The following is an 11,382-nucleotide window of genomic DNA, read 5'->3' on the forward strand; positions in this document are numbered from 1 at the left end:
ACACTGACTACACATTTGCACATTATAAGTATGGTTCTGTGGCTCAGAGAGAAAGAATCCTGTTGTAAAAATTCTTGTCAAAGTTCTGCCATTTGGGCTAATAATTTTACTTTATTTTATCTTAATCTTTATTCATTTTCTCTTATTTGTTTATTTGATTTAGCTCAATAATCACAACATATTTAACACTTTGCTAATGGCAAGTAGCAGCTGTTAAAAGAGGCTACTCAAAGTTAGGTCCTTGTGTTAGCAGGACCATTAGCTGGTAGCATAGGTTAAGAGTACAGTACTTCACACGATAAGATCAAGCTAGCAGTTAAGCATCAAAATTGATCCAAAGTAATAACAATGTCATACAGAGAACGAACAAATACTTTTTCAGGACCTAGGTGTTGTTTCACAGGCTCATGATAAGAACCTGTGATTTATTAAATCTCAAACATAAAATGAAGGTGCATTCCACTATCACACAATAACAGCCATAAACCTTAAAGGGGTTTCCATCTCGTGATGTCGTTCCACCTACAGCGTACTTGTACACTCAGCTTTGTTTTCTACCTCAGGTCCAGGTGTCCATGAAGTTCAATGGACAGTCTTCAGTGGAGGTTCATCCTCACAGCAATCTGGAAGAGCTGAAGACTCTAACATCAATCAGCCTGTTCATGAGGGTGGACCCAGACAAGGATCCTATTGAGGACCGATTCATCTTATACTTGGGAGACAGAAATGTGAGGAATCCAGACAGAAAGAGCTTTATTGCTTTGTCATTCTGGGTCATCAGTTATGATAGAAAAGATGCTAATGCAGACCTGCACCCTGGGGCTGAAGGCAAAGATAAAAGGCCCACAGCAGCTTATGGACATGAATAGTTGGTTGTAATCTTGAGAGAGGGGGAGACGGGCTTTGAAATCACACAGTTGCTCCAATTGAATGGTTACCATGCGACTCTTGGGACAATGATGTATGTGTGTGCTTTCAAAGTTAGAGTCTATTTACATACATACTGCTTTGCCCAGCCCATCAGTACACAGACACAGTGCAGTTATGTGGGGCCTCTCTGTTCAGCTACTTTGTTCGTGTTTAACAGTGCTTCACCTTGGTGATTTCACTGGCACTTATCCAAGCAGCGAAGGTTCTCCAAAAATTCTCATGGTGGGATATTAGCCCTGACATGAGCCCTATTGATAGTCACAGATGAGGGACAGTTATGTTTTTAATAAAGCAAAATTACATTTCCCTGTTCTCAGGGGATCTCATAAAAGCATTGTATTGTGTTGAGAAAATTGTAAAACTAACCAAAAAAAAAGCTGTGATGGAAAAGTTAACTCAATTTTCTGTTGTTTCTGCCTTCAGGGTAAAAAAGACTACATGGGTTTGGCCATCAAGAATGATAACTTGGTCCTTGTGTACAACCTTGGCGGTGAAGATGTTGAGATCCCTCTGAGTTCAAAGCCTGTCAGTCAATGGCCTGCAGTCTTTAACTACATCAGAGTAGAGAGGTAAATGACTTCACAGAAACATTTCCTGTGCTTTTAAAAGAACAAAAAAAGAAAACTCCACAGACCTGCGTTGTAGATATTCATTGCTGTTAACCACAGCATCAACACGGCTTGCCAATTAACAGAGTTTCTGCTTTTAAAGACTTCATGATTTGGGGATCAAACAAAGACACTGCAAGACTTCCTCTGTTGTTTTAGAAACACATTCTTACACCTTTGCTCTCATAACTCGTCTCTGGCAGCAGCGTTTGGTTTGCTGGGTCTGTAATAGCAGAGCTTTTAGCCCAAATTAGTTTAACAGGCTTGTGTTGAAATATAGGAAAGTCAGTTAAGCTCATCTCATGACTGATGTGTGAACCTTCAGAAGGTTTAAACAAGGACTTCAGATACTGATTACATATAGTTATTTGCTTTCAGACTGGGCCGACATGGAAAAATCTTCCTGACCATCCCTAGCCAGAGCTCCACAGATGAGCAGAAGTTCATCCAGAAAGGCGAAGCTCCAGGCACAGACTCACTGTTTGACACTGACCCCAAAGATATAGTGTTCTTTGTCGGTGGCGTCCCACCAGATGTCAGGGTAATGAGTTTGAGAAAGTTCTTTATTACAAACCTTTCTGTCAACATCTGTCCATTTGCCACTAAATAATGACATGTGATTGTTTTTCTTGTTTAAAAACTAGCTGCCACCTCCTCTAAGTCTTGCTCCTTTTGTGGGCTGCATTGAGCTGGCTTCGCTGAACAACGATGTGATCAGTCTATACAATTTCAAAGAGACCCACAAAATAAATGTAGTTACATCACCGCCATGCTCCAGGTACGCATTTATGATGTCATTATGATCTATTGTTAATCTTCTGGTGCTCCCCCCTCAACGGATCTTTTCACATAGATTGCGTAATACTGTTCAAAGTCCCTAATACTCTTGTCATTCTGTTCTCAGGTACAAGTTGGCATTTTCTCAGAGTCGCATTACCAGCTACCTGTTTGATGGAACAGGATATGCTCTCATCAACAATATTGAGAGGAGAGGGAAGTTTGGTGTTGTCATAAGATTTGATATTTCAGTGCGAACAGTTGCAAACGACGGTGTCCTTTTCCTCATGGTGAACGGGGTAGGCCAATCACTGACACTGAAATGTATTTCACCAACACCAAAGGCATGATGTGGAGTGTTTCTGTCTGTCTATTACTGTAGCAGGATTTCTCAGAAACTTTAAATAAATCTTTATGCTAACCCTCTGAGGAGTGGTTGGCAAGCTGATCAATTCCAATTTCTACTCATATTTGATAGATGAAAAAGGATTTCAGAATTTATTTATTTAGAATATTTTTTACGTATCTTTCACATTATCAATAACCAAATTTAAAGAAAAGCACAAGTAAAAAATAGATAAAAGATTTTTTATTTGTTTTTCCAGGATAAATTCTTCCTTTTAGACTTAAAGAATGGCTTCCTACGCCTGATGTATGACTTTGGCTTCAGCAACGGGCCAAAGCTTTTTGAGAGTAACTTATCAAAGCTTAAAATAAACGACGCAAGATACCACGAGGTGAATTATTCAATCTTTATTTACTTCTCTTCATGATACAATCATGTTGATGTGTTGCCATAACTATGTTGGTTTTCCAACGTTCTCATAGGTGTCGCTAATATACCATCAGTCAAGGAAGGTTATCCTACTGGTGGACAAGAGCCATGTTAAATCTATGGAGAATCCTAAAACCACATTACCCTTCTCAGATATCTACATAGGCGGGGCTCCATCCAGCATCCTCAAATCCAGGTAAGTTTAAACCCAATCAAAACAATAATTAAACGCAGACGAAGCAACACAAGCTATTGTATGTATGGTCTTTGGCTCCTCTTGCAGTTGTTAAATGTAACACCAATGCCATAAAAACTAATCTCTGTCTGAGCCCTGTAAATGCACAGGCATGCAGTTCAATATTTTGTCATGCTCAAGAAGCCAGCAAAGACACCAACAGAAGCCACCAAAAATGTCACCTGACAATGTAATGTGCTGTTACATAGAGGACATAACAAGATTAAGGATACATACTGTTATATACAGAAATATTGAACAACAAACAAAAAAATGCCAAAATGAAAAAAAAATCAAATGTTCGAGACTATATGTAATACAATTAGCTTTTTCTGATTTAGATTATCAGGGTCTTTCAGACGTTGGGTAAAATTTGACATGTATTCCCACAGACCGGAGCTGTCCTCTGTGGTCGGCCTAAGGGGCTGTGTGAAAGGTTTCCAGTTCCAGAAAAAAGACTTCAACCTGCTGGAAGAGCCTGGCACCATTGGCATCAGCAGTGGCTGCCCCGAGGAGTCCTTTGTAAATGCTCCTTCCACTAACTCACACACTGACAGTGATAATGCACTGTGTACATCACTGAAATCAATAGCGATACGAGTAAAGCATGGGTGACACAGTCAAATACACACCTGGAAGCACACTCACACACTTTAACAGTCAGCTGGAAGAGGATAACTAATTGTTCGAATTTAACAGCTTTTCTGAACTTTACTGGAGAGGTAAGAGGTGCTGAAAGTAAGGTGTGCTTTTACTGTGCCAGATGTCCCGTAAAGCCTATTTCACTGGAGAAAGTTACCTGGGATCCACAGCAAAGATTTCACCGTTTGACAACTTTGAGGGAGGTCTTAACTTCAGAACTCTTCAGCCCAGTGGACTCCTGTTCTACCACAGTGAAGGGGTAAACACATCTAATTCGTCATAAACAGAGAAAAAGATATACTCTTTTCATGTGGTATGCTGCAAATTTCCAAATGCAAAGTAAATGTTACCTGTTGCCTCTTCAGTCTGACGAGTTCAGCATCTCCCTGGACAATGGAGCAGTGGTGTTGAACAACAGAGGCACAAAGGTCAAGTCCCACAAAAAACAGTACAATGACGGAAGGACACACTTCTTAGTGGCCTCAGTGAATAATCAGAAGTAAGTGTTTAACTAATCAACTGTCTTTAGCACACATCAGTGTTAGGTATTGGTCTAACCAGAGATGTAATTGCTTTGGTCTACCTACTTATGCTGTTTCTTTTCCATTGTATCTGTATAACAAAGCAAAACTTCAGAATGCATAGTATTTGATCCTGTGTCAGATAAGTTCCTCGATATGTGAATGTGATGGGGATGTTGCATACTAACCTCAAACATAAGTCAGATTCAGCTAGAGGTTGTGATGGAAAAGTTTTGACTCAAATGGTCTGGGATCAGGTCAAAGGCTGCAGCAGCATAATATCAAATACAAACACAGGAAGTTTATTTTAGCTTTAATTTAGGCCAGCAGCTTGAGTGTAATTCTGTACATATTAGACCTTAGTTTATTATTTTTTGTGTATTGTCTTGTTGTCTTATCTGGATTTTGGTATTTTAGTTCTTTGTGTCACATAAAATAGTTCTGAATGAATTTAGTGAAATAAAGGTCTGTAAGTGAGGAGGAATCAGACAAAGACTAGCCTTGCAACTGGAATCGAATAGTGTTGTAAGTATATAAAACATTTTGGCGGTATTAGTACAACACGTTGGTCCTTCAGTGCCTTAAGATAAAGGACTCTAGTGCTTTTTAACTAAGTAATAGTAATGGATATCAGGAAACACCTGCTACACAGAGTCCGTCAAATAAGTAACCGTCACTAACCCAAGAACAATCAGAGCTGTTTTATGCTCTCTTTTTTTTGGATATATGAAATGTCTAAAGTCAGTGGGTCAACCGCAACATGTGCAGTTACAGCGTTTGGGCTTTGTAGGAGAGAATATGTTTCACTTAAGTAAAGGTTAAAAGCTTCAGAGGTAAATAGCTCCTCTTACACTGTTCACCTCAGGTATTCGCTGCTGGTGGACGACAAAGACAAGCAGGAGAAGAAGCGTCCATCATCAGCCTCACGGTCCTCGTCGGACTCTGCTGTAAAGACCTTCTACTATGGAGGGACTCCGAGCAGCAGCTTTAGGAACTTCTCAGGCTGCATCAGCTACGCCTACATCAACAGGTAAATCACTGCAGCTCCGGTTGCTGATTAGCACTCTTCTATTTTATCTGCAAGGAAAAGACCATTTGATAAAGCTGTGAGCGAAATGCTAAAGGACGCTGAGTTTGTTGCTGTGTATACATGCTAAGTTTGGTTTGTTATGCCCTCAATCTGTAGACAAGACCGGGACATTGAGCCAGAGGACTTTCAGAGATACACAGAGAAGGTCCAGACTTCTCTGCAGGACTGTCCATTGCAGCGACCCCCTGCTGCACTGCTGTCAATGCACAGGGATAGAACTTCTCGAGCTAAACAGAGCCAGTCACGGAAGAACAGAGCCAACAGTAAACCTTCACAAATCCTGACTTTCTTTTTCATTTGACTGCAGTCAGTATGTTCTGTGAATGCTCTCATAGGCTTCTGGGGATAAGTCTAGCCTCATCCCAGACCTAATAGAAGTGAAGAGTGATAACCAGGAGCCATCAGAGCCAAACACTGAGCCCTGCTACCTCTCATCAGGTCCCAGAGCAACCCACCACGCCTTCCACTATGGTGGCATTGCCAACAGCAGGCAGCACTTTGTAGATATACCAGACTCTCTGTCTGAGAGGTAGGTCAGGCCCAAAACTCTCTCAAAGGAACCTCAGTGTCAAGTCTACTGAAAAGCTCACTCTGCACATGTATTCCATGCATGTCTTTGTGTTTGCATATGTGAGCAAATGCATTCTCTTCCTTCCAGGTGCCACTTCTCCTTGTCCCTGAAGACCCAGTCATCCTTTGGCCTCGTCCTTTATGTATCTGATGTCCAAGAGAACAATTTTATGGCTCTCTTCCTGGCCCATGGGAAACTTGTTTACACTTTTAACGTGGCAGATCAGAAAGTTAAAGTCAGGAGTGATGAGCGATACAATGATGGTGCATGGCACAATGTAAGTTGATGCAGTTATTCCACATGTCAGAACTGAACTGTGTGTATGCAGGGATCAATGTATGTTCCCTTCATTTTGTTTTAAAGGGGCATTCTTCTATCCTCTCTTGCTGTAGGTTCATATCATCCGTGATGGGAGTATGGGGAAGTTAATAATTGATGGGCTCAAAGTGCGGGAAGATAGAGCTCAAGGAAACAACTTATCCTGGCATATCAGCAGCCCCCTCTTCATCGGAGGTGTTCCCCCAGGGAGAGCTCAAAAGAATATTCAGGTACATGGGCAAGAAAATACACTGCAGGCAGGGACAATTGGAAACTTCAACATTCTATCAGGGATTTGTCATTGTTGCCATTTTGTGTTCACTCAGAACAGACTGCATGTGATCACACCATCCAGGTTTGCTAACTAGAGGAAACCACAAATGGGATCATTTTCCCTGAGACCTCAAAGGCAGCCCTAAACACAGCACTGACATTTTATCTGTCACAGGGAACATTTCCTGTGTTATCAAATCATTTAATACAATTCAATTCAATTCAGTTTTATTTTTATATATATATATATATATATATATATAATTATATATATATATATAGCGCCTCAAATGTCATCTCAATAAAACACTTCAATAATGTAGTCCAATTCAAGCCAACTGGAGTTCAATTTTATGCTAAAGATACATGATATTCAAAAATTCAATATCAGATTAAAATAAATACAGTAGTTCTCATTTTAAAGAAGTGAAATGATGAAAAATTATTGGTCAGTAGACTTTTACACATTAAATTTATTAAGCTCAGCTGCCTCAGAGCAGATGAGGCATAAGTTACCATGGTGATACAAACCAGGAAAAAGTTAATGAGTGTCGTGATACAGAAAATCCAGAAGTGAACCTGAAGTCATCGCACTGAGACTCTGAGCCTGCTTTGCTGTACAGACCTCAGCTTGTAGGTGACAAAGTAGAACTAGGACTAGGTTCTGTATAAAGTCATCCTCTAAAACTATACCTTTTTATTAGCTTACTGCAGTATCACAGAAGGAAGTGGACATTTGGATTTGACCTTACCTTTTAACCCTTTTTTCCCCTCATATCCCAGAACAATTCAGTGAGAGATCAGTAACAGTATAACAAAATGGTAAGTTCAGGCTGTGTGTCAGAGCATCAAACAATTAACTCCTGAGGGAACTGAAACTTGGTGATAGAGAGTGTAAAAGACTTTTTAATCACATGATCTTGTTATCCATTGTGCATAGAAATGTATTATAACTTTAATGAAAGAAAACAAGTAATTCTGTAAAAGTAAAATCCCTCAGTTGTTTTATGCTTGCTGTTATGGCTAATGAAGTTATCCTTGTAAGAGTTGGTTATTACATCTTTCAAGTGTTACACTTTAATTTCTTTCTGAGATTTATTTGTCAGCCTGCTGTGTGTGAAATACTCTGTTTTCCTGTATTTCTCTCCAGAGAAACTCTGCATATAGTTTTACTGGCTGTTTGAAGAACCTTCAGCTTGATGGACAGAGACTGTCCTCTGCGGCAGAGACATTTGGGGTTACTCCATGCTTTGAAGGGCTCTCTGAGGCAGGAACATTCTTCTCTGAGGAAGGAGGATATGTCATTCTGGGTCTGTTTATCTCAGTTGTACACATTTATCTCATCAACTACAAAGAAATCATAAACTATGTTTAATCATTAAGTATCCAAAGTGTGGATTTTGTGTTTTTCTCCTCTGAAATATTGACATAGCATATATTTTGACAATATCAACAAATGTTTTCAAACTAAACATCTGCTATATTTCATGGTTCATCAATCCACAAGCAAATTCTCACCATCTTGTGTGCATTGAGAGGGTGTGTTTGGATGAAAGAACGTGATATCCTTAGCACAGCTGGGGGGGATTTGTGTCTGTGTTTAGAGGGGATGGAGGAGGATGAAGGAATGAAAAGAAAAACGATAAGCTTTGAATGAGTTGAGTGATTTCACACATGCTCCCAAAACAGAGAAAGATGTTAAAGTGGTGAAAAGGCAAAGGTCAGTCTAGATAAGGTATCCAAAACTCACTTTATCTTTCTGTCTTTGCGTCTTTCTGCAGATGAATCGTTTGAGCTGGGGCTGAAATTTGAGCTGGTGATGGAGGTGCGCCCTCGTGTGGCATCTGGTGTGCTACTACATGTGCGCACAGCAGAGGGCTTTTTCACTATGTACATTCATGGAGGCGCAGTGAGTCCTCATGTTTATCCAGAATATCCCCTTTAGTTCGGTCCAACTGCAAGATACAAGACATTATCTTTATTTTTCATTTCATGATTTTATTTCAGGTGGTGGTTCTTGTAAACGATGGCACCCATGAGTTCTTCACCAAGGTTTTGCCAAGACAGGGTGTGTGTGATGGCACCTGGCACAAAATTACAGGTGAGCTTTTATGGTCAGCATTCAGAGGTCTTTTAAGTAATTAGGAGACATAGCTGAAAAGAGTGAGCAGGGGATTTGTTAGACATACCATAATGTAACATTAAATGCTTTTTTTAACCGTCTTAGCTCTGATGGAAATGAAGCATCTGCATGGGTCTGTTGCAATACAAAACCAACATAACTGTGTTTATCAAAAACTGATTTAAGATATTTAGATGATCATATTTATAAAAATATAAATATGGCAATGGTAATAAAGAATGGAATTAAAAGTCAAAATTATAATGATTTGTAAAAACCAAACAGCACTGACTGCGACTAGCTATCTGGTGACATAACTTTGGCTCAAATGAATTTGAATAAACAAATTTGATGCTCAACAACATAATGTTGAGCAGGACATATTGTTTGCATGGCATAACATATTTTCTTGTGTCGTGCAAAAAATAATGTCATGATGCAAAATGTAATCAAATACACAAACTGCAGTTGGTTTTTTAAAAACTAGTTTGACCTGGTTTGTAGTCCTTACTTAGGTATTAGTAGAGCTGTACTTGTTGTAGTAATCCTCTTAAGTTTACTTGTAAAACATATTCTATATAAGATATTGTTACTTTTCTCTACTAAACCAAATAAATGTTTTCTCCACCACTTGAGTGTGCAGATATTTGAATAATACTTTAGAATCCCCTCAGGCCTTACAGAGGACAAGGAGTCACCATAGTGAGTTTCTGTGCCTTGGTCTATAAAATATGGCTGTTCAAAGAGTTTTAGGACCAAATGCATTCTGCCCTCAGTGATCCGGGATGCCAACGTTATCCAGCTGGATGTGGACTCTGAGATCAGCCATATTGTTGGACCCGTGAACCCCAGTTCCACGGACACCAGGAAACCAGTATTCATTGGTGGAGCTCCACGTAAGCTGGCGACAACAGCATTTTCTTCTGATTTTCTCGTGTTGCAGTCTTTTCTCATCAATTCTTCCTCCTCTCAGATCAATTCCTCCCAGAAAGTATTTCTACCAGGAAGGCCTATGTGGGTTGTGTGAAGAATCTGACCATCAACAACATCCAAGCAAGCTTCAGCAAAGCGATTCTGGTCAGTGGAGCTGTCAGCGTTGGAACCTGTCCAGCAGCATAACATTTCTGCCTTGAGCCCCAGTACAGCACTGACATAACCCATTTTAGTATTTGTCATTTTGTTAAACACACACACTTAAGAGTATTGTTGTTATTTTCATTGTATCGGTTATGTCTTTTAATTTTATGATTCTTTTTTTTTTCTCTTGCACCAAGAATATGACCAAAATGTCCAAATTCAAACAGCTTTTCAAATTTAAAGAAAAGTGCAAAAAAATCTGAACTGAACCATCCTGTGAAACTTCCAACATCCAAGCTGTTTGCTTGCTTTATTCACACAGTCCAGTGTATGAAGCACATGCATGGACATCAATTCTTTGCACAGAACAGTGTGCTCCATCACTATGTAATCTTAATTGCCCAGTTTTCAAACAAACTCATGTTGACAACCTTACTGTTTTTGTACTCTTTTTATTTCTGTTAATAAACAATATTTTACATCTGCATAAACCAGACTTGTTTCAGGTTTATTTCAAAAGACTAGAAGTCTGGCAGTTTCAACCTACCATATTTTACAAAGTGAGGAAACACAGAGAGGTATGTTGCTGCTTTTTGTCTTACTTAAAACCCAATCCAAAGGAGTTTAAGAGGAGATGTCTGCAATGCAGGGTAGAAATAAAATGAACAGAAAATGAGGAGGAAGTTTAAACCACATTCTCCTAATCAGATCGCTACCAATTAATGGACGAGCTTGGAGGTTGGAAGGACTCTTAATACTTCTGTACCTGGTTTTAAGACTGCAGAAAGGGAGGGAACAATGAAGGAGGGGGGGCTTATAGTGCTGGTTAACAACTGATGGTGTAATGCTGGACATGTCACTGAGAAGGTGATATGGGTGGCAGAGAAGTTTAGATAGGTGTCAAAGTGAAATCCAAGCGAGTACCAGGACGCAGATTTTCCCAGCAGAACACTGCACTGGATTAAGATGAGAAGTGTTGCTCACATTACCTGTCAGCGGTTTTAATGTAATGGCTGATTTGTGTATATAACAATAATGTGTTGTTTCCCTTTGGTCTTAATAAAGTATGAAGGAATTGAAGTTTGCACACATATATATTCTTTCAAGGGATATTCAGCTTTCATCCGTTGAACGACATATCTTTCACATCAAAATATGAAGCACATCACACTATCTTTCTGAACATAGACGGGTTTCTGTGCGACGTCATCACCCAGGTGCACATGTAACTATTCGGATGAGAGTTTATGAACCGTTTTTCAAACAGAACATTTTTCAAGTTGTGACTGTACAAATAAAAGAGATGTTTAAACATATAACCACTGTAAACTTTACAAGATTTCTATTTGAATTTAATATTTTCTTTCTAAACTACTTTGTCCCCCTGGTGAATTGTATTGGTTTGTTTGTATATGTATAGCTTAAACTTATATTTTATATTAT

General features: G+C 39.4%; 1 protein-coding gene across 1 annotated transcript in view; it reads left to right on the forward strand.

The window, feature by feature from the left end:
- The window catches only part of lama4 (laminin, alpha 4), a 36,512-nt gene extending 26,082 nt beyond the window's left edge, over positions 1 to 10,430 (forward strand). Inside the window, exons 21-40 of the mRNA XM_072362808.1 lie at positions 564 to 728; positions 1,354 to 1,499; positions 1,917 to 2,079; positions 2,183 to 2,316; positions 2,443 to 2,614; positions 2,921 to 3,052; positions 3,144 to 3,286; positions 3,718 to 3,847; positions 4,089 to 4,226; positions 4,333 to 4,466; positions 5,354 to 5,518; positions 5,675 to 5,834; positions 5,929 to 6,107; positions 6,237 to 6,426; positions 6,542 to 6,697; positions 7,891 to 8,050; positions 8,522 to 8,649; positions 8,748 to 8,841; positions 9,639 to 9,758; positions 9,836 to 10,430. Coding sequence (XP_072218909.1) covers positions 564 to 728; positions 1,354 to 1,499; positions 1,917 to 2,079; positions 2,183 to 2,316; positions 2,443 to 2,614; positions 2,921 to 3,052; positions 3,144 to 3,286; positions 3,718 to 3,847; positions 4,089 to 4,226; positions 4,333 to 4,466; positions 5,354 to 5,518; positions 5,675 to 5,834; positions 5,929 to 6,107; positions 6,237 to 6,426; positions 6,542 to 6,697; positions 7,891 to 8,050; positions 8,522 to 8,649; positions 8,748 to 8,841; positions 9,639 to 9,758; positions 9,836 to 9,981 — 2,955 coding nt within the window. The 3' untranslated portion in view covers positions 9,982 to 10,430. The remainder of the gene's footprint in view (positions 1 to 563; positions 729 to 1,353; positions 1,500 to 1,916; positions 2,080 to 2,182; positions 2,317 to 2,442; positions 2,615 to 2,920; positions 3,053 to 3,143; positions 3,287 to 3,717; positions 3,848 to 4,088; positions 4,227 to 4,332; positions 4,467 to 5,353; positions 5,519 to 5,674; positions 5,835 to 5,928; positions 6,108 to 6,236; positions 6,427 to 6,541; positions 6,698 to 7,890; positions 8,051 to 8,521; positions 8,650 to 8,747; positions 8,842 to 9,638; positions 9,759 to 9,835) is intronic.
- Positions 10,431 to 11,382: the final 952 nt, after the last annotated feature.

The sequence above is a fragment of the Leuresthes tenuis genome, unplaced genomic scaffold, assembly GCF_036924035.1.
Source record: "Leuresthes tenuis unplaced genomic scaffold, fLeuTen1.0.hap1 SCAF_13, whole genome shotgun sequence".
Lineage (NCBI taxonomy): Eukaryota > Metazoa > Chordata > Actinopteri > Atheriniformes > Atherinopsidae > Leuresthes > Leuresthes tenuis.